Genomic DNA, 21,176 nt, shown 5'->3' with positions numbered 1-21,176 from the left:
TCAAAGCCAAACAAGCAACAATTGAGTTGTTATGCTCCAGTAATCTGGAACAAACTAACATAAAACTGCAAAACTGATGAAACACTGAGTTCATTTAAATCAATAACCCATTTGTTTAGAGTTGCATTTCATAACTGGAATGTTTCGTCTTTTGCTTGTTCTATTTCCCCTTCTAATCATTTGGAATTGTCTTGTTGCTGAAAATGTGCTATACAAACAAAATTTACTTTCCTAAAAGTTGATTATATATATATATTTTTTAATGCAGAGAAAAGTGAAATAGGTGGCATTACACATAATAAAATGACCGAATCCGACTCTGGTCGCAAAATCTGTGGTGGCTAACTAAATTCGACATTACACCTGCAGGTTTTGGTCCATTCCAATAGGTGGCGCCATGATGCAGTTTGTCCACTAGCGAAATCTTAGCCGTTCGTGGTACAAACTGAGCAGGACATAGACATTCACCCTCGAAGAGGTCCTTTTAAATGTTTTCAGAGAGAGAATGATGACATTTAAGTAAATTAGTGGGTAAAAATTGTTCAATAACGTCTTGGATAGGAGAAAAATGAAAACCGTCGCGCTAATTCCAACAGCTAGCTAAAAGCTAAATTCAACCGCTCTTCCACGCACAGGTAAAACAAATAAAGTTGGTGCATCAGGACTTTATGAACATTTTAATTGACCTGTTTGTTGTGTTACATTATACTATTAACAGGCGAATACACTTGAGGACCCTGATTGGTAATGTTTCGGAGAAATTACCCTAACCTAGCCGTGGTGACCCGCGTTATAAGTGACGGTAAGTGATCGAAATTGCACCAAATTTCTCAAGTTAGCCTCTTGCTGGCCTAGTTTCTACATAACTGTTCAATTACCTGCATATTTTTCGGTTAAAATTTAAATACAGTATAGAATATATTTAAAGATAAATAAATCGTAGTTGGCTTTTTCGGCGCCTGAATTCAGCACCTGCTGCGTCTAATTTATTTCCACCTGACGTGGAGAATGTTGTAGTCTTAATGTCTGCTGAGGAATTAAAGATTTGGTTCTAAAGAGAGCCTTCTAATTGTTAAGTTTAGCAAGAAGAGCTACTGGGTGTTTTCCTTTATAAGGGGTCACTTCCAAAATAAAGCATTTCCTTTCCATTTTTATTCTTGGGTATCCTGTTAGTAAAACCTCACTTCCACTGCTGCTCTGTTAGGAGTGCAACTATATCTTATAACTGTAGACATTCTGGTCTGTCAATAATAATAATAATAATAATACCTCGCATTCCAAAACATATTTGAATGCTACACCAACAGCTTAAAACTCAATAGTTTTTCAAATGTGATGAATTTTTAAAAATGGTCTTTGTGCTTCATTTGCTTGTGCTAAACCCATTCTCTCTAGTATGCATCTTCCTGTGATGGACTGACCACCTGTTGTTCAGTACTGTACTCTGCTCATTGACAGCTGGAGGGGGTGGGGGGCAGCATCTTTGTGATGCTCTGTGGAATAAGGGAGTTAGTTATATGAAATGGATTGATGAAATTGAAGAATGGTTAATAATGTCTATTATGTCTGTTGAGGCAGATTTTTGCATATGCAATAGTAAAAAAAGAAGCAGATTCCCCATAATGCACAAAAAGCAGAAAAGGAAAAAATGAAAATGCTTTATATAACTAAGTAGCTGTGGGTTACTAAGTTTGTTTTTTTTTTGTTTGTTTGTTTTTTTCACCATTGAATTAAACTAAAACTAATGTGATGAAGAAAAGTGATTGAAATCAATGTCGTAATACGGTAAGTGTGTGATTTTACCCTTGCTCTTTTATTTTAAGTAGCTTGCAACATTGTTTGGATGCAGACAATGTTGCACGAGTGTCAGTGTGCGTTAATGTTATTTAGCTTAACATTAACCCAATCTCCTTACCATGGATGGGACGTCGCTCCAACTTTTTAGAGAAATTGACCTCTGTATATGGTGTACAGAGGGGAAACACTAAAGTGATCATTCTGTAAAAGAGAAATGAAATCAATAATTAAACCAAAGGTCAAGAGACGATGGCAGAAAGAGTGGGAAAAAGAAAGAAGTGGCCAGTGGCTTAACATTCAAAGAAAGCTGGCGAAATAGAAAGGACATAACCATATCCAAGGTTAGTCAGTACATTTCTTAAATTAGAGAAATTACACAGATTACTATGAGTTTTATTTAAAACAAACAAAACAAAAACAATGGAGCATGTTTTATTGTTAGACACCAAGCAATGAGAGAAGTGAACTGGTAGGTAATTTGTAAGACACGAAATTTAAACTGGACATACAGGACCTTTAGGACAACATTTGTTGATGGAAATATTACTCTTTTTGTTGAGGTAGCTCAAAAACACTAAATTAATAGCGACACTATGAAATACTTTTAAGGATAGTTTTACTGCACCATACATTATACTTTTATTTGAGCAAAATTATGTTGTATTACCCAAATTTTACTCTTATTTGAGTAATATTTCCGCCAGTGGGGTAGCGTAAATAAATGTTTATTTTCTTATTTACTTACGGAGTTTGTTCGTCCTGATTAACACTTCTTCCCGCATGGTGGCGGTAATTCACAAAAGCTTTGCTTGCTAACCACCTGTGAAGGAGAAGAAGACGACCAACGGGCGCACCACATTTCGTCGTTGTTGTAAAGTTGCTTTCAGCGCAAAACCCTCCTTGAAATTTGATAAATCTTACTACCGATATCATAAAAGTTAACAGCTATTTTTATTTTTATTTTTTGCATGTTTCTTGTTGCTGTGTGTTCTCTTCTTGTTAAAACGGACTTTAAAAATAAAATGCCCCGCCCTCTAGTTTTGACCCGGAAAAGAAATTTTGTTGCTTCCGTCGTCTTCTTGATAGCACGGGAAGCTCGCTAAGCTATGCTAAAAGCTAGAACTAACCCCTTATGACGTCCTAGTGTCTTTTGTTTCATCCGGAGCCATGTGGGATGATTGATTTGTTTTCACCGTCTCTGGCTTGCATTTTATAAAAGAGAAAAGTCGGGGCCCGCGGATTGTCTTCCCCAACAAGGGCTGCTCTTTTCTTTTTTCGACTCAGAACGAACACTATAGAAAGAATATGGCGGACAGCGGGCATTACTACAACGGTGAGTACCACGTTTACTGTCGCATTAACCTCACATCTGCTCTCCTGCTTTCACCACTTCCCTTCAGGCCATGAAGACTTTATGGTGAAAAGAGAGGTCACACAAGCAGATTTCACGGTCCACAGAGGTAACATGTGGACGTATAGATTACAGATGTTTAAAGTGTATAGTTTTAATGTGTCTTTTTCTTATATTATTTAATTCCTAGATATTATGCATATGGTTCTAGACTTCATAAAACCTATAAGTCAAAAACGTAAAGCCTTGTGTTTTGACACAAAGGGCCTTTTTTAAATGAACTGTCTTCCATTATAAGTTTTGATCGAACAGATTGAGATTTGGAGATATTTTCGTTATCCCTTTTTTTATATTATTTTTTTTACATTGTATACAGAAATGTGAGTAGTTTTATTAGGTAAATGTAGTTTTTGTCTTGATGAAAATATGATCTAAAGGCTAGCTAGATGTAATGTTTTGCTATAGACAAAACATTTACAGAGTTTTTGTTTTTATGATTTTTGTTACAGAATGTATATCTAGCAGCTAAAAGTTCTATATATTATGATTACATGTACTCTAATTGCATGTTAAAATGCATATACTCCAAGTAATTAGTTATATGATACAATATCTTTAAGATGTTCCTGTTACTTCAGCTGGCCCGTAACACCTTCTTATGATTCAGATTTTGTCCATTGAGTTTATTTTTCCAACAAAGAAGAGATTTCTAATCTTTAAATATTTGCTCACTTAAGAAATCTCTTAAGTCCTTTTTGAAAGGACTTGCTTTGCTTTGTCAGTTTTATGATACTCAATTCTTATTTATTGTTTACCCTCTCAGAGCATGATGACAGAACCGCACCATTTCGCACCCGTAAAGGCAGAGGACCCAAGAGTCGGCCATTTGACAGATCTCGGAGAGACCGCCAGCGAGGCAATCACTCAGGAGGGTTTGGAGGCCCCGGCCCCCGGTCCAGGCTGCTGGAGGATACAGATGGAGATGTTACTATGAGCGACAGCTCTCAGGACAGTAGCTCGCAGAACAGATTGTAAGTGTTTCTGGACTGGTTCTTGTGAGCTTATTACATAATAGGCAGTGTGCTCTATTCTTTGTGAGTAGATTTGTTTCTCAGCAGGACAATTTTCTGAGCACAATGTGAATTTAGTTTAAAAAATATAGATTAAAACTAAGTCCAGACTTTGGATGCTTACCTGCTAACATGCTTTTAACCGCATGTTGCATTAGAAGGTGGTTCTAAGTTTGTGGTGTCCATGGTCAGTCCTCAAATGCCTTCTTATTTTAGACGGCCCACCCCACCCCCATTCATGCACTGGAACAATTTGTCAGAAGGCTTCTGCACAGCTATATGACCTGCTGTTGCTATCTTGCTGTTGCCTTAGTTACAAGTGCTGCTGTGGTTTCAGCCTTCTCAGTAAATCTAGTTGCATATCAGCAATGCTCTTCTAGCTGTAGAATTAGCATCAACTCTGATCATTTACACTAAAAACTGAATCTTTTTTATAGTTTTATTCACATAACTTCTCACGCAATGTTGTTGTTGTAGAGGACAGAAATACTTTTCTATAAAATTAACTTCCCTAAGCAAAACATTTTTGAATTATGGAAGCTCTTTATTCATGGGAAGCCCCAAAAACTCAAAGGCAGATGAAACTGAAATAATACATTCTCTGCTGTTGGCAGTCACAGTGACAGGAAAGGAAATTTAAGTGTCCTGCCCATCAAAAGTATTTGGCAAAACAGACTTAAGACTATAGAAATTAAACATCTTGGAGATCGTCTCTGTAGCTTTTGCTGTTGTGAATGCAGAGCTGCTTTGTCTGACATGACTATAAACAAGAATGTAAAAGTATTTAGAATCTCGTTTTCAGCTACATCATTTCAAACATGAAGGCACCTACTGATAAACCTGCTAAGCTGCTTTGTGTTCAGTGATTGTGGATATTCCACTGTGACGACAAACTAACGCAGCCAGGTTTACTGTCCCTGATCAAGTTGTACCGGACTCTCTGTGTACGTTTGATGGATAAAAAAATGAGGCTGTGGAACTTATCTTAAAAACATTAGATTTTTTCCAGAGCTTATTAGTCTTCAATTTCACATATAAGGTAAAGCTAACAGAATTTTTGCATTAGGTGGAAAAAAAAAATATCCCAACAGTGTGGGATTATATAGAGCCACTATATAATCCAAATTATTTTGTCACATTATTATTTCTGTCACCATTAGATTTAACCGACAGTGGATATTGTAAAGTTGGTGAAACATTTTGCAATATTGACTTTTAAGTCATTGAGAAAAATAGTCCTTTGTAAAAATGTATCCAAAATATGTAGAATAGAAGGTAAAGTGTTTTTTATGCTATCAGTTGAACTTAATACATATTTACAATAAATAAAAATACATTTATTTCCAAATAAATATTTGGAAGCTATTTCTTTGCAAGTTTTTTTGTATACCATTTTGAAAAGCTTCAAATCTGACCCTCAAAAAAGATCTTAAATTTGGAAATCCCTTAAACATATGAAAAACAGTAAGTGGCATGAATGACAATCATGTTTACAAGAGTATTACACTGCTAAACCTCAGTACAGCTCGGAGTAGTATACTCGGTATATAACACATCAATGTGTTGATCCTGAGGCCTTTGATAAAAAACAGCATATAGAGTTCTAACAATTTGTCCGAATCCAAATTAACTCAATTTGTCATTTGTTCTGTGATGATGTCTGCTATTCAGCAGCTTCTTCTCTGAATGACAAAATACTTTTAAACCAGACAAAATGTACAGTTAAAAGATTTGGACAGTAAGCAGAATCCTGTTCCAAAGACGGCCTTGTTTCTTTTATTTTATTTGACCTTTTTTGGGTTTTGCAGACGTGCCATTCCCTGTTATGTCTTTAAATAACCTCCTGTTTCTTTTAACTGTTTCTGGGCCGCTGTCCAAGAAATATTTATTGTAAATGTGAATGAAAGAATAAACAAAACAAAGAGGAAAAACATCAGCTTTGTGGCGATTTAAAACGTGAACTGTGTTGGAGCTCTGTAGTCTTCCATGAACAGCTAATATACATTAAAGGGAACCAATTCTGCAAAATTACCAGTTAGCATGTTTTTGTATTGCCATTTGGATCTCAACTGCTTCTAAACACAACCAAACCTTTAAAAAAACCACCCAGCTGTTTTGGCAATAGGTTGATTATTTATTTTGTCTGAAAGATGAGCTGTTTCAAAAACTTTTGGAATGTAATGTCACAAATCAGCAGATACAGCCCTTCACCTAGCAATCCCAGGGAAGCCCAGACTGTTACCTAGCAACCCAAGCTGAGCTCCAGCATGTTTGTTCAGCTGGTTTTACCACTATATGTGCTGTACAATGGCTATTGGAAAAGGCAAGTGCTTTGTTGTTGACTTTATCATTCAGAATCTACTTGTTGCATTCTTGTTGGTTGTGCAGGAGGCTGAACTTCTGCTTTTCAAAGATGTATAGCTGTATAATTGCTCTTCTACTTGCAGGCTTCTTCTTGTGTGAGTATAAATGTTGAGTTGGGGGTTGCGGCCAGCAGCAGGTTATTTGGATTTAAAGCGTCAAGAGGCCCTAAAACAGTTCATTAGGAAAGAAGCTCAAAATAGGCAGAACTGAAAAGACTAAAATCTCATTATTGAAAAACGGAAATTAAGCATAACATAGCAGCTTTTAACATTGTAAGAGATCATATGAAACTAAGGGGCTTTTTAGAGCAACATTCCTGAAGAAATTCAGCTCATTTAAAAAAAAAAAAAAGCAAAATCGTTTCTTGTGCATAAAGATGTAAACTTTGTTTTGAATGTCAACCTCACCTCTGTTTTGTCTGATTTTCTACTCCATTTGTTTGGAAGCAATAAATACTGATTTAAATTAGGACGTCTGTTGAGCACAAATGTTTATTTTAAATTAAAAAGAAAAAAAAAATATATATATATACACACACATGGGATGGGACGTTTAATTACAAAAATCCCATTTTTGTTGTTCTTTAGCAATCCTTATGGAAGACCATCTCGGAAAGGAGATGGACGGTTTGACAGAGAAAGGCGGCAGGGGAAAGGAGGAGGAGGAGGAGGAGGAGGAGGAGGAGGAAGAGGACTTCCAGGAGGTGGCAGCAGTGGTTTCAGAGCAGACCGACCTGGAGGCGCGAGAAGCCGGTTAAGTTGGTACAAAGTAACGGTGAGGCGATTCTATATTGATCATTTTGATATCCCTGGATTTTAACGTATCAACCGAGATTATATTGAGCATTTTCTGATCGTCAGATACCACATGGAAGAAAATATGAAAAGAAATGGTTGATTACAGCTCTTCAGAACATCTGTGCGATTCAATACACACCTGTACAGGTGAGTGTTGGCGCTGCCTCATTAGCTTTTCTTGATGAATATTATAGAACAGTGACTGAACCGTTATCTCCTCATTACTCCGTCTAGTACCACGTTGACCATCACAGGGCCCATTTCTTTGTGGAGGATTCAGCTGCAGCAAACGCTCTGCGCAGATGTTCTCACAAGATCACAGATTCAGACGGCTATAAGGTATGATGGAGCGCCTTCTGATTATCAGTCGGTCATAAAGCAAATTTTGTCTCACACTTGAATTGAACAGTTTTTGTCGTTAAGCTTGTGCACAAAAACTCAACTGCATTTTATCTATTTACTTTCCTTTGTTTCCATTGGTCCCTGTAGGTGGAAGTCCACGTCAACCCAAGTAATCCACCATCCTTCCTGCAGTCGGACCTGAAGCCTGAAGACTTGGAGCACCTGAAGGTGAGTGCCGGACATTCGAAACCCTCAGTTTTTTTTCTATTAAAAATGTCTTTCCAGTGTTGAACAGTACAGTTTAGCTTTTTTTTTTTAAACCATGGCAAATAAAAACAGAAGGTACCTCCTTCATTTATATTAACTAGTAGAAAAAAGTTCAACAAATCGCAGAAGGTTCTAAAGAACCTGATGGGAGAAGAAGAAGAGACCATTTCATAACTAATTTGTTTTCATGTTCTGAGTCAGATGGAGTTCAAAGTAGAGCAGAAGTATTTTTAAATTCCCATTTCACAAGTTATTTTAATTTACTGGATGTAAATGATGATGTAAAAGCTCCAGTAGGAAGTTCATAGGTGTGCAGGCTTAAACTCAACTGCTCTGGGAAAGAAATGGATAGTTAAAAAAAATCTAATTGCATTGACTAGAAATGGAAGAGATGCATAGACTAAATCAGTGTGTGTAAGCCTTCCTCTCTGAGGAGGAAGACGAGGAGCTCATTCATGAATGTCGATGTTGTATCTTTGACAGCAATGCATGGCGAAACGCTTTGATGGTTCTCAGCAAGCACTTGACTTGAACAACATTCGAACTGACCCAGGTATATAAATATTTTCCTTCATGAAGAAGTAGTGAGATCTTTTATCTTTTGGCTGTACAGTAAGTCTTGTAAAGTTTGTTTTGTAGTGAATTAACATTCTATTTTTGAGTTCTTTGTAGTCCAGAGCATAAAGATGTGGTAACGTCTACATCAGCTCAGTTAGCCAACACTACAAATGGATTTGTGTTTATTTAACAGACTTGGTGTCTCAGAACATTGAAGTCATCTTGAACAGAAAAACGAACATGGAGGCAGTCATAAAGATAATTGAAGAAAACATTCCTGAGGTAAGATTCATGGTGATCATCAGATAAGCAGAGAGATGTGAATAAAGCATCAAATCGAGCCACTATTGGTTCTTTTCATCTTTCCAGCTGGCGTGTTTGAATCTGAGTAACAACCGTATTCACAAACTGGACGATCTTACGGACTTGACGACCAAAGTGCCGAATCTGAAGGCGCTCAATCTTTCTCAGAATGAGGTGAGACGAGTTACTAAACTGACCTTTAGACCCGGGGTCACGAGTGGCTCCTTAAATCATCGGGATATAAATATTAAAGAACCAATTAATACTTTTAATGACTGTAAAAACAATTGCAGATTTTATATCAGTTTTTCAGATTTTTTATGGGATAATAGCTTAGATTTTCACATCAGAGTTACATTAGTACTAGTAATATCTTTTTATATCAAATTTTCTTGCTGTTTGGTTAAACCTATGCTTTTTTATTTCCTACCAATGTCAACATCACATTTAAGTGCAGGCATCTATCCTGTGTTTGCAAAAGTTCTTAAAATGATGTTGGTTTTTTTCTAAATGAGAAATTTCCTCTTGTAGATATTTATCAGAAATTATAAGTTCTCTTTTTCTTTAAAAAATTTTGTGTAACATTTATGACTAAAATTGTATTTGGCTGAATTGAGGGCAAAAATAGCTGTATTGTAAAGGTTGCAGACCTCTGATCTAGAGTCAGATTTTCAAACTTTTTCTGAAAGTAATTGGTTTTGCTGCATTTTATTTTTCGAGTGTCAGAAAATATAAATTCATGCCTGGTATTTATCTGTCACCTAAAATCCTATTAAATACATTAAAACTTGAGGTTTAAAGTGAAATCTTTAAAAGTGTATAAATACTGCATTGCATTGTAATATGCTAAAAACATTTTTTTCTCACACCACCTGTCCTTTTGTCCGTTTCTGGTGTGGATATTTTAGTTAAAGACGGATCGCGAGCTGGATAAGTTAAAAGGCCTGAAGCTGGTGGAGCTGTGGCTGAGCAGGAACCCTCTGTGTGACCTCTTTAAGGATCAAGCTGCGTACATCAGGTCAGTCAACGATGCTGTGCGGTGATGGCAGATGTTTTTGCAGGGGAATGCCAATCTGGAAGTGTCACCGTCCAAATGAGATGATCCTCCGCTGGAGTTTTCAGGTTATTGGGGTTTTTTTTAACCATAACTACTTATTTTACAGAGCAGGGCGAACATTTCGACCAAGCAACTGATGTCAACTAAATACTTTGTGTCTATACAGCAAACAGAAACCATCTTAACTGCACCAGGACAGATGGTGTCCCAGAGGACTGATAAACAAAGCCATTAATAAGATTATTTCCAAAGCTCTGATTGCATAATGTTTGTACTTGCACCAGAGCACAGAAAGTAGTTCAAGACATGCAGAAGTTTTCTTTGTATTTGCAGTAAATGGCAATAAAAACGTTTACTGCTGTCCAACTTTGTTTTCCTTTCACACTGCTAGCTAAACATTCCTCTGCGAGGACTCCAGACTGCAGAATAATCTGGTCTTTCTTTCAGTTTGCTTAAACCCATTTCACTCTGAGCATTCAGCCTCTTGCTGGCAGTTTTCAGTGTCACTTTGGGGAATCGTTTTCAGCTTTGGTTCTCTGGTTATGGTTCTCCGTTGATGCTCTACCCGGCACTCCCCTGCTGTCATTCTACATAGTTTTCCTCTCATCTGTTGCTAAACACACAATCCTCATATCAAATCCTATCAAAATAAATTCAGAGTGGCGCAGGAAAAAAAATAATGTTTTGTGCATTCCCAAACTCGGAAGTTACAGCACTGCTGTTTGCATGTGCTGTATTGGAAAAGGAAACTCATTGCCATCTTGAAAGATGTTTGGACGAAGCAAAGAAAATGTGCAACCATTTTCTCCCCTCCCCTCACAGCATCAGTGCCCTGACGGCGCCTGTCTCAGGCGAGTATGGAAGGCTGGATAGCCTATGACGGGTAAGATCCCACCTCGAAACCTCGGGACGACCTAAGGCAGGCACAGTCACGATTACTCGGCCTCAGTCCCCCGTGAGCTCAGGCTCAGCGAAAGCACGGCGAGACGAAACCGAAGAGTCGGGACTTCACAGGCCAAGCCGTTTGGGCAGAGGTGGAGCGGGATTTACCACGGATCACTGATCCATGTGAAGAGAGCCAAAGAGAGAAATTTAGTCTCTTCCAATATGTCTGATCTTACGGGCTACAACAGCCCCCCCCTGCTTTACAGTGCAATAAACGGAAATGTTGGCAGGTAGCCTTCATCTTAGAAGAAACGGATTCTGAAGTTGAAACATGGCACAAAAATCACCCAGAAAGCTCTTCAAGTTTCCAAAGGCTGCAGCCGGCACACACAAAAAAAAAATCACTTTGATGAGCATATGGTGCTGCATCTTATCACTCCAGTTGTCTCAACTGTTCACGTAGCTGCTCTGTAACAAATGGAGCTAAGAAACAAACAAACAAACAAAAAAAAAAAAACAGAAAAACGCACATCAAAACAGAGTTGTGCTAACTCCTAAAACTGCGCTACCAAAGCTGTAGCTGCTAAGCTTGTTCAGAAGAGGAAAACTATAAAATGAGTGGTGGGACTGCTGGGTCCAGCTGCTTCTGAGACCTGCTGTCCTCTTTGTTTTTTCAGCTCTGTCCTCAGGTTGTCTATCTCTGCTGTTTCCACACACACACGATTAGTTTTGTGATTGACTCCACATATTGGGGCCCGTTGTGACCATTTCTATGTGAAACTGACCTTATATTTTTTACCCAGACGTAGACTCGTCTCTTCCTCAACATCTTGGTGAGAGTTTTGTGGGGAGAGTTAACACAAGACTGGCGGTAACCACCTCTCTCCCAGCCATGCATAACCTCTTTGTTTTACTAACTCAACATGGATGTGCACCTTGGTTTCCAGCTCAGTCTAGTAGCTGCTGGTGTGTTTGTATGTGTGTACTCCTAGAAAAGTGTGCTTGTGTTGCTCCTCCATGTCAGATCTTTGTATATCACCAAAATGGGGGGGAGAGCGTGAGTATACTGCTGGTAAGTACTCTCTGGGCTGGGAGAAGGGTGCATAGCATAAAACCGAGGGAAGGCTCAGGGTGTTTGTGTACATTTGGAAGACAAAAGTACTCTTGTTGCTGTAGTGTACTCATTATTGAATCTACATGATGACATTTGAAGGAAAAAGTAGCATTCTGAAGTTAAATTGGGTCAGCTTGGGGATCTGCTTAAATTTTCCTGTTTGCATTGTGGGTAGTGTGGGATGATGATCTTTTGGTTTTTTGTCGTTTTTTCTGCACCAGTGCCGTGCGGCAGAGGTTCCCCCGGCTCCTCAAGCTGGTAGGTCCACATATTAATCTGTCAACGTCACTGCTTATCAATTATCATCATCACCATCAACTTGTCTCTACTAACTGGTCATATAAAACCAATGCATCTTGAAAAACTTGTTCTGAGGACTTCTTGGCATTAAAACTATTTTATGCATCCTGTTCTTGGTCATATTTTGTCACAGTACAACCACAAGTTAAAATAGGCCATCTGTAGGCAGACAGGGGAAGTGAAGCTTTGTTTTTATCTAAGCCCAATCCAAATCTTAGAGGTGTAAAGTGCATTTTTATTCAGGCTCCCTATGCCACTCCTTTCACTGCAATTAATGCTGCAGGTTTTTGTGTTGCGTCTCGACCAGCTTCACATGTAGAAAGACTGACATTTTTTATATTCTTTTAGATTTATGGATGATTTTTGTCCATCACTTTTTGCCACATATCCTCAGTTATATTTCAGTCTGCACTTTGAGCTGTTGAAGATTACAGGTGTCATATATGCAGTATTTTTCTTGGCTTCTATTAGTTTTTCCATTCTAGTCTGTTGCCCCATCCATCTTCACATCAACTCTTGAGTGGCTGCTCTCTCCCTACAGGAGAAATGTGTCTACACTGCAGAAACAATCTTATTTTTGATCTACTTTTTCAGAAAGATACAGGAGCTTATTTTATAAGTTAATAATTTTTTAATATTGATGAAAAGGTGCTAGTTCCACTAGTAGATTATTTCACTTGTAAGATGTTTTTTCCATGTTTTATATGAAATACTTTTTAAAGAAATTATTGCCTTAAAACAAGCTTCTTTATCTTACTAAGGAAGCTTATTTGGATGTTAGTTTTTTTGTACTTCGTGTACTAAAATATTTGCACTAGAAACTAGATAAGATTTGGTAAGATTTTGTTTTTACAGTGGAAATGCATTCTACACCTAAAGATTTTCCTAATTTAAATCTGAACATCAGGTATCAGCTTCCATTCACTTCACAACAGAAATGTGCTGCTTCACTTCGGTCTGTAACATTACGCTCCCAATAAAATACAACCATAATGCGGCAAAATGTGGACATGTTTTGTCACATTATGAATATTTTGTCGCTGCTCTGTTTACCTGGGTTGACATGCAGATGGTTGACCAGAAGAATCGCTCATGATGAATCTGTTTTTCCTCTGGTTTCCTGTCAGGATGGACACGACCTCCCACCTCCCATTGGATTTGATGTTGAGACGCCGACTGCCATCCCGCCCTGCAAGGTTCGTTCATTACTGTTGCGCTCAGACTGTTATTTTCCTTCTTTACTACCTTGTCTGTTTGTATTAATGCTTTATTGTTGAATATTCTCTTTAATGCGCCTTAAGAACGTCTTTATTTGTTCATTTAGGGAAGCTGCTTCGGATCAGATGAAATCAAGTCCCTCATCCTTCGGTTCTTGCAACAGTGAGTTTTAAATTTCACCATGTTGCATATTAAAAAACATAAAATCCTCCTGTTGTATCCTGTAACGCTCTGGAACAACATGAGAGAGCCTGAATGTTTGACTGTGTTGCAGGTACTACAGTATATACGACTCTGGGAACAGGCAGCCTCTGCTGGATGCCTACCATGATGGAGCCTCGTTATCCATCACTACACCCTACACCTCCCAGAACCCCTCCAGGTAGGACAGCAGTACAAGAAGCCACTGAAATTCTGATTTCATTTAGGAAAGTTTTTTTGTCTAGAGGATGCTTCTTAAATCTGAGCTTAGCAGCTGTATTTTTGCGTTTAGGAGCAGTCTGGGCGAATACTACAAAGACAGCAGAAACCTGAAGAGGATCAAAGACTCCAGTGAGTTCAAGCTCTTCATCCCATGTTTTGTCTGTTTCTTTTAGATGCCTGATGTTTTTTAATTCTCTCTGCCTTTAGCAATGAGATTTCGGCTTCTGAAGCACACTCGACTGAACGTTGTGGCGTTCCTCAACGAGCTGCCAAAAACGCAACACGACATTGCCTCATTTACCGTAGATGTGAACACCTACACCGTGAGCTGAAGCTTATTCCAGAATCCTTCACGTAATCTTCTCTTCCTGTTTGGTTCCTCTGTTCAATAATATTTTCTTTTTACAGAATACACTACTATCATTCACAGTCAGTGGAGTCTTTAAAGAAGGTAATTTTGGGAAGTTCTTGATTTCAATTTTAGTTTTTATCCACAATAAAATTTTGAGCTGAACTGGATTTTGTTTTGTTTTATTTTCAGTTGTTGTTGATGGGAAGTCCAGAGAATCTACGATGGCCTTCTCCCGGGTCTTCATCACCGTCCCAGCAGGAAATTCTGGGTTAGTTTATTAAATGGCCATCAATAGGCGTCACATTTTTGTGAAAATAATAAACCTTGAGGATATTTTTAACAAATAAGAGATGCTCAAGCTAGTTAGAAGTAGTAGAGAAAATATAATCTCGATTCTCTGTTTTCAGTCTGTGCATCGTGAACGATCAGCTTTTCATCCGAATGGCCACCACAGAGGAGATCCGCCGAGCCTTCGTGGCTCCAGCCCCGACCCCGTCTTCCAGTCCCGTCCCAACCCTCACCGCACCACAGCAAGAGATGCTCACTGCTTTCTCGCTAAAGTCTGGCATGAATCTGGAATGGTCACAAAAGTGAGTCTTATTTTTACCGACTTATTTTTATGAAGTGTTTCTGAAGACAAGTGTACTTATATTTTGAAAACTTTTGCAGGTGTCTGCAGGACAATGAGTGGGATTTCAACAGGGCAGCACAGATTTTCACCCAGTTGAAGGTAACATTTCACACCAATGTTCTGTTTTTAAAACAAATGATTCGGTCAGCTGAAACCCTAATATTCTTCTTTTCCCCACAGGCGGAGGGCAAGATCCCAGATGTAGCCTTCATAAAGTGAATGCTTCCAGTCAAACCTCTGTGAAATAAAATCAGCTGTAATTTTATTTAATAAATTTTTCTTTTATTGTTTACTTCTTATCAAGATTAGGTCTACCTGTGTTAACTATTTTATGTGCTAAATGGGAACTTTGACCTGAGGGCTAATGATGCAGTTTTTGTTGTCAATGCAATGTTACTTGATAGTCATTTGTATAGACACTAGTGAAAATGTTCATAGGATAAAAACATACAGTTAGGATTAAAATTTGTTGATCTGAATTCCTTATTGTTGTACGTTAAGCAATAAAATATATTTTGACAACTGTTTTACATCTTTTTCTTGGATCGTAATTAAGCTAAAATTACAAAAAATCTATGCATATTTGCATTTGACATAAGAAAAAAAAACTGTCTGTAAATAGTATTAGTAAACTAGAAAATTCCAGATGTATCCTTTGCTACTAATAATCAAGTGTACATGAAAGAAATGCTAAGTTAATGCATGTTAGGCAATACAGTTTTTTTTACTTAAAAATTAAATGTTTGCATTTTCATATGCATTTCTAAGTGGATACATAAAAATCTGCAGAATGTGACTATTTTTATTTTCTTTGTCAGAATAATGGATAAAATACTTGATTACTAAAATAATTGTGAGTTGCAACCCTAGATTTGTTACATTTAAGTGAGCTTGATTGAACAGTAAAAATGTCTGGGGGAGGGATGGTTTGGAGGTATAAAATCAAATCTTAGTCAAACTAACATGCTTGTATTGTGGATAAAACAAGATATCATTTCCTTTTATTTTTCCAATACTGGATTGTAATATTTGTATTAAAATTGGACCAAACATTAACTGAAAAATCTGGTGTCATAAAATATGGGCATTTTGGATTTGATATTGATAGAAACTTGATAGCCTCACACTTAAATGTAATATTAAAGTTCAAAGAACTTGCAAACAGATTAATTTTATTTACATAGTAATAGTACATAAACATGCCCTGAGTAAAATGGCGCTTGGATAGCGTCCTCCTGCTTCCGGGTTTTGCGTTGTCTCGGTGACGTATTACGCACTAACGCTCAACGTACTTTCAGTTGGCGTATGATAACAATAAACAACCCCGAAACAAGAGAGACGCATCTGCCGGACTTGTCGCTTTAATTCGACAGAAACGAAGCGAAAAGATGAGCCGAGGGAGCCACGCTCGCTTGGAGTGAGTCATCTTCATGAAGCGGAGGAGCCTCGCTGGTCCTGACACACAGGAATTTTGTAGTTTTTGCGTGAAGCTCCGAGGAGAAGTGGAGTTACGGTTTGTCCCCTTCCTTAGCTCCCTGTAGCTAGCTGCGGCTCATTCCTGGTTCCTGAACACTTTGTTTCAGTCTGTTATGCAGTTTCCAGAGGACTGTAGCCGCACTCGTTCTCCTCCGCCACCTCTCTGCTCCCTCTCCCCGCACTCTCTGGCCCTATGTCTCGCTGGCTTTTCCCCTGGTCGGGCTCAATCAAGAAGCGGGCCTGTCGGTACCTTTTGCAGCACTACCTCGGTCACTTTCTGCAGGAGCGGTTGAGCCTTGACCAGCTCAGTTTGGACCTGTACAACGGCAGCGGTGATATCACGAATATCAACCTCGATGTGTGGGTGAGTTCACGTGTAGGAAGCACCAGACGTCCTGTGTTATTGTGGGACGCCTGCTCTCTTGACTGTGTCGCAACTGCACTCCCGAGTTCAACAACAATCTCCAACGTCATGTTTTAGCCTAGCTCCTGTTTCTTCGAGGAAATGCATTCAGGAGAAACGCATCACCTCCCCTCCGGATTAGAGTTACCTTTTACTTTCCTAGATGGATGTATTTACCACATGCTCAGCAAACAAAATGTCAATAGCTAGTCTGAGGAGGCATTTTTTTTCTCTTTGTTTGCCCTTAACACATCCTTGTTTGTTGTTCCTCTTTATTTGACCTTCTTACAGGCGGTCAATGAGCTCCTGGAGTCTCTCGGGGCTCCCCTGGAGATAGTGGACGGCTTTGTGGGAAGCATACAGGTGACCATCCCCTGGCAGGCTCTCCTGACTGATCATTGCACCTTAGAAGTTTCTGGTCTTCAGATAACATGTCGACCCAAGTACCGAACCAGTAAGTTTAACACTCAGGTTTCCTTTCAGATCTACACATGATCCAACTGGTTTTATGCAATGCAGGAGATTAACAATTACGCCAACGGCAGCCAAAATATTATACTGATCATTACAGCAATACTAATGCCGTCCATGAATGATGGATGGTAGTTTTTCAGTTTCCCTACCATTAATCTTCCAGGTAGAATTCAGTTGAACTGTAAAACATTTCTGTCACTGTTTGTGTTAGAAAAGCCTCACATATGAACCTGAGAAAGAAAGAAAGAATGCCTTTGAAAGGAAGTCAGTGTTTTCTGGCTTGTTGAGGCTGCAGGAGCAACAGTTCACCAGAGCAGTCCACATTTAATGTGTCATTATATATCCATGAGTAAATTTACAGTCCAGAATGCGTCCTGTTTCATAGAGCGATGACTGGCTTTAATATGCAGACTGCAGCCGTGCCTGGCATTCTTGTCGCAGTTGCATCAACTATTTTTATTACGGAGGCTGAATATACACTGTCACTAGTGCTGCGTCTGATTTATCATCAGCTGATGCTTCATTTAAATGAGGTGTGTGAACTGAGTTATTGTCTGCATATTGTCTGTCAGTGATTTGATTTTAACAGAATTAATCTTTTATTTAGGTTATAAAGATAAAACTAAGAGGCAATTGATGCTCCTTTCCCCTCTTTTCCATTTTGTAGTTTTGGTTATCTTGAACCAGAGAAGCAGCCGCCTGACAGCGGACGTATAGTATTTTTGAAAGCTTATGATTGAAAGTAATTTTACATAGTCCATGCTGTAATAAATGTCTGAATGTAATTGCTGAAGATCGCTCATAATTATTTTTGGTGTCATAATCTGTCATATTTCCATAAGTCAGTTGGCTCCAGGGGAACAGAACCATAATTAATGGTAGTAGGGTGAACTATGTTTTTTTTTTTTTTTTTTTTTAATAAATTGAATTGAATCATATGTAATATTTGATTTTTTTTTTTTCTTATTTATCTTCATACTTCATCATATTTGTATTTTGCATCTAACAAAGAATCTAAGTAGGCCAGTTATTTTCTCACTGGACTGTTGAAATATCCAGACATTTTGACAATTTCACTTTTAGTTTTGTTTGTTCCTCATAGAGAACCAGCAGCATTTCCTATACAACGTCTCAAAGCACAACTACGCAGGAAGGGAAGCTGCTGATCTGTAGTTAACGCTCTGTAACATCAGGATTACTGTAATCACGCCGTCTTGTTGTTCATCTAAAGGCGGAAACTGGGAGTCACAGGGATGGTCGTCCAGCATGACCTCCAGCATGCAGCTGGCTCAGGAGTGCCTAAAGGACCCTCCAGAGGCGTCCGAGGAGCCGCCTGCCCCGCTGGAGGGACTTGAGATGTTTGCACAAACTATTGAGACAGGTGAGCAGATCTTCTGGGCCTTTACAGAACGATCGTTCATAAATTATGAAGAGTTTGATAGCGGAAATGATTATCCTCATCTTCACATGTGATGCACTAAAACAAATTTGTCACATCTTAAAGTAAAAACTACCGTTTGAAAACTATAAGCTGATGTTCTTTATTCTTTTAATCTCGTTAATGAATTGTATTTGCAGTTCTCCGCCGCATCAAAGTCACATTTATAGACACCATCGTTCGCATTGAGCACCAGCCCCTGGACCTGAAAACTGGTGTTGCCTTAGAAGTGCACATACAACGGTAAGCTGCTGATTTATTTAAGATTTTCTGTAACAATATAAAATATAGAGACAAAATTGTATTTTTTTACTTGTTTTGTTAAGTTAGATGCTATTTGACAATGTTGTGAAAGAGCTATAAGAGGTATAAATTTATATATACTACAAGAGTCTGATCAGGATTGTGCACAGATGCAACTTCCCTTCATTAAATGGAAACACTCATTGCTGCCTTTCATCATAGATCAAAATATTTGTGACATAAAGTCATGTTTTGGTTTTATTGATGAAAGTTTAGTTAAACACTAGACATTTTTCTTAATTCTGAACCTACATTTTTTTCTGACCAGAGCCAAATATAAGTTCACCCCAACATTACAAATACTTTGTTTTTAATAATTCACTGGTTTCTACACGTACCTTTGAGAACAAATCGATCTCTACTACAGCAGCACAAATGTAATCTGCAGTCCTTATTAGATGGAAAGCTCCATAATAAAAAAACGTATTCCTCACAGTTCAGATTAAAACTGAAATCTCTGCTTTTGTTATCAGTGTTGTTAAGAAACTCTTACATCAGCGCTTGTGCTGCTGCCAGTGATGAAGGGAAGCAAAATGGAGACCTGAAATTGGATTTCATCTTCTCTGCTCCTCAGCAGACTTAAAGACGAGGCCCTTCCTCTGATATGATCATTATTGTTTTTCACCGAAGAGCTTTTAGGGTGAAGCTCATTTCAAACTGGGTCAGGATTGACAGGTTCATTCCCCTCCGCTGCACTAAAGGTGTCTTGGACATTTAATAAATGAGTGTGATGTGGTCACAGTCAGCAGATCGGAGGTGATGGCTGTGTTTTACTGCAGCGTATGTAATCATGTTAAGTGCAGCGGTCAGTCTTTTTGAGTTAATTTGAAAAGTAATCACAGTAACCTGCATTCTCAGGAAAAACGTAAAAGTTAATACTTTCTAAATGCTTTATTTTTTTTTTTTTTACGTTACTGGCGTTTTATAGAGATGACAAGAGAGTTTTACAGTTCACGTCAGTTTTCATTTAGTTTTTATGTTCTGCAAAGTCAGAGGAGAGAAAATCTAGTTTTCAAAAGTGTAACATCATAATCACAGCATTATGTGTTACAACATGTTTATTATAAATATGCTCAGCCTGAAGCAGTCAAGCTTTTGCTTTTCCAACCCGTGTTCCCTGCCTCAGATGAACCCTTCCTTTTATGCTGGTGTGTTGACAGAGCTGCTCAGGTGAGTTGTGTCCATGTGCGGTCAGTGACTCTCCTGTCATGTTTGCAGCAATGCAACATGCTGGAGTTCATTAACGTGTGAAACAGAGGTCCGGTGATGCAGGAAACCTAGACTGCAGCAGATTGATCTGCAACAGCAGCAGAACACTGCGCTGCAGATCCAGACGTAAAGTTTCCTCTGCACTCAGATCGATTGTTAGATTTCAGCTGGATAGGACATGCATGACATCCACTTATTTTTTTATGATTATTAAGGTTGACATTGTCAAATTGGTTTAGTATAAAAAAAACCCAACTTTTCTAGAGTTATATTTTGATGATCTAAATGTTTTATTTGCAATTGCAGTTTAAAAAAAGGGAAAAATCAATTTCTCAGTGAAATTCTGTTTTATTTAGAGGTGCAAAAGCCCAAGTCTATGTAATGGATACACCGAGTGTAATAACTAGAGCTGCACCAGGTATCTAATTTCATTCGTCGGTGTTCTTGGATGCTTCATTTGAAACGTGATTAATTCAACCTCTGCATATAAACTACACATCTTGCCAGTTAGATGGACTCTGCCTGCTCTGAAAGCCACACCAGGTGTGTTTTTAGTGTTTAAGATGCTAAAACTCATGGAGAGTTTTAGATAAATGTGTTAAGGTAAAGAATGAAACGAGGCAGAAAAATATGAGTTATAATTATATTTTGGGTCACCATAATTTTTATAAATGGCATCAGTATTGCATAATTGTCATATATCATGCATCCTAATGGTAACTAAATTTGTTTCACTTAGTCTGCCAGAGATCAAAACTGTCTAATTTTCCGCCAGAAGACCTACTCCAAAAGTAGTTTTCTTTTTTTCTACTCATTCCTGTAAATACATTAAACCTAAGATCTCCCTCTGTTTTCAGTCTGTGAATGTACAATAATCTGCCAGGAAAAGCCTGATCGCTGCAGCTTTAATATTATTTTCCTTTCTCTGACCAATGAAAAACAGAGGATTAATTCATCAAAGAGTTATTTCCTCAGTTTGAGTCAACCTGTCACACTCCAGGTCTTATTACTTCAGTTTATAATTCAATGTCTGAGTTTTAAGAG

General features: G+C 38.3%; 2 protein-coding genes across 3 annotated transcripts in view; both read left to right on the top strand.

Moving 5' to 3' along the window:
- Positions 1-399: 399 nt before the first annotated feature.
- Positions 400-15,355, top strand: nxf1a (nuclear RNA export factor 1a). 2 transcript variants are annotated; one of them, XM_007550316.2, is made up of 23 exons: positions 400-635; positions 719-802; positions 3,198-3,257; positions 3,972-4,179; positions 7,170-7,356; positions 7,443-7,526; positions 7,614-7,718; positions 7,869-7,949; positions 8,472-8,541; positions 8,740-8,828; positions 8,916-9,023; positions 9,758-9,867; positions 12,127-12,163; positions 13,333-13,401; positions 13,530-13,585; positions 13,698-13,805; positions 13,917-13,975; positions 14,054-14,169; positions 14,255-14,297; positions 14,388-14,466; positions 14,606-14,788; positions 14,868-14,928; positions 15,010-15,355. In XM_007550316.2, exons 2-23 carry the CDS (start codon positions 748-750, stop codon positions 15,046-15,048), a joined length of 2,007 nt encoding a protein of 668 aa, XP_007550378.1. In that variant the 5' UTR covers positions 400-635; positions 719-747; the 3' UTR covers positions 15,049-15,355. The 2 variants fall into 2 exon arrangements, with proteins under 2 accessions (XP_007550378.1, XP_016526088.1); XM_016670602.1 differs by lacking the exons at positions 400-635; positions 719-802; positions 3,198-3,257 and adding an exon at positions 2,892-3,130 and having other exon boundaries at positions 15,010-15,353.
- Positions 15,356-16,130: 775 nt separating this feature from the next.
- Positions 16,131-21,176, top strand: part of atg2a (autophagy related 2A) — a 27,048-nt gene continuing 22,002 nt past the window's right edge. The window contains exons 1-4 of the mRNA XM_007550314.2: positions 16,131-16,669; positions 17,000-17,162; positions 18,414-18,563; positions 18,761-18,863. Of these exons, the coding sequence (XP_007550376.1) occupies positions 16,499-16,669; positions 17,000-17,162; positions 18,414-18,563; positions 18,761-18,863 (587 nt within the window). The 5' untranslated portion in view covers positions 16,131-16,498. The remainder of the gene's footprint in view (positions 16,670-16,999; positions 17,163-18,413; positions 18,564-18,760; positions 18,864-21,176) is intronic.

This window comes from Poecilia formosa, unplaced genomic scaffold (assembly GCF_000485575.1).
Source record: "Poecilia formosa unplaced genomic scaffold, Poecilia_formosa-5.1.2 Scaffold35, whole genome shotgun sequence".
Lineage (NCBI taxonomy): Eukaryota > Metazoa > Chordata > Actinopteri > Cyprinodontiformes > Poeciliidae > Poecilia > Poecilia formosa.
The sequence above is the reverse complement of the archived record's forward strand: the minus strand, read 5'-3'. Positions and strand labels throughout refer to the sequence as shown.

What these genes read in the sequence shown, in the direction of transcription:
- nxf1a (XM_007550316.2), top strand. Translation starts at nt 748, where the DNA reads ATGTTTCGGAGAAATTACCCTAACCTAGCCGTGGTGACCCGCGTTATA. An exon ending in AAGACTTGGAGCACCTGAAG is followed by an intron (nt 7,950 to 8,471) that starts GTGAGTGCCGGA and finishes TATCTTTGACAG; the next exon opens with CAATGCATGGCGAAACGCTT. An exon ending in TCAATCTTTCTCAGAATGAG is followed by an intron (nt 9,024 to 9,757) that starts GTGAGACGAGTT and finishes TGGATATTTTAG; the next exon opens with TTAAAGACGGATCGCGAGCT.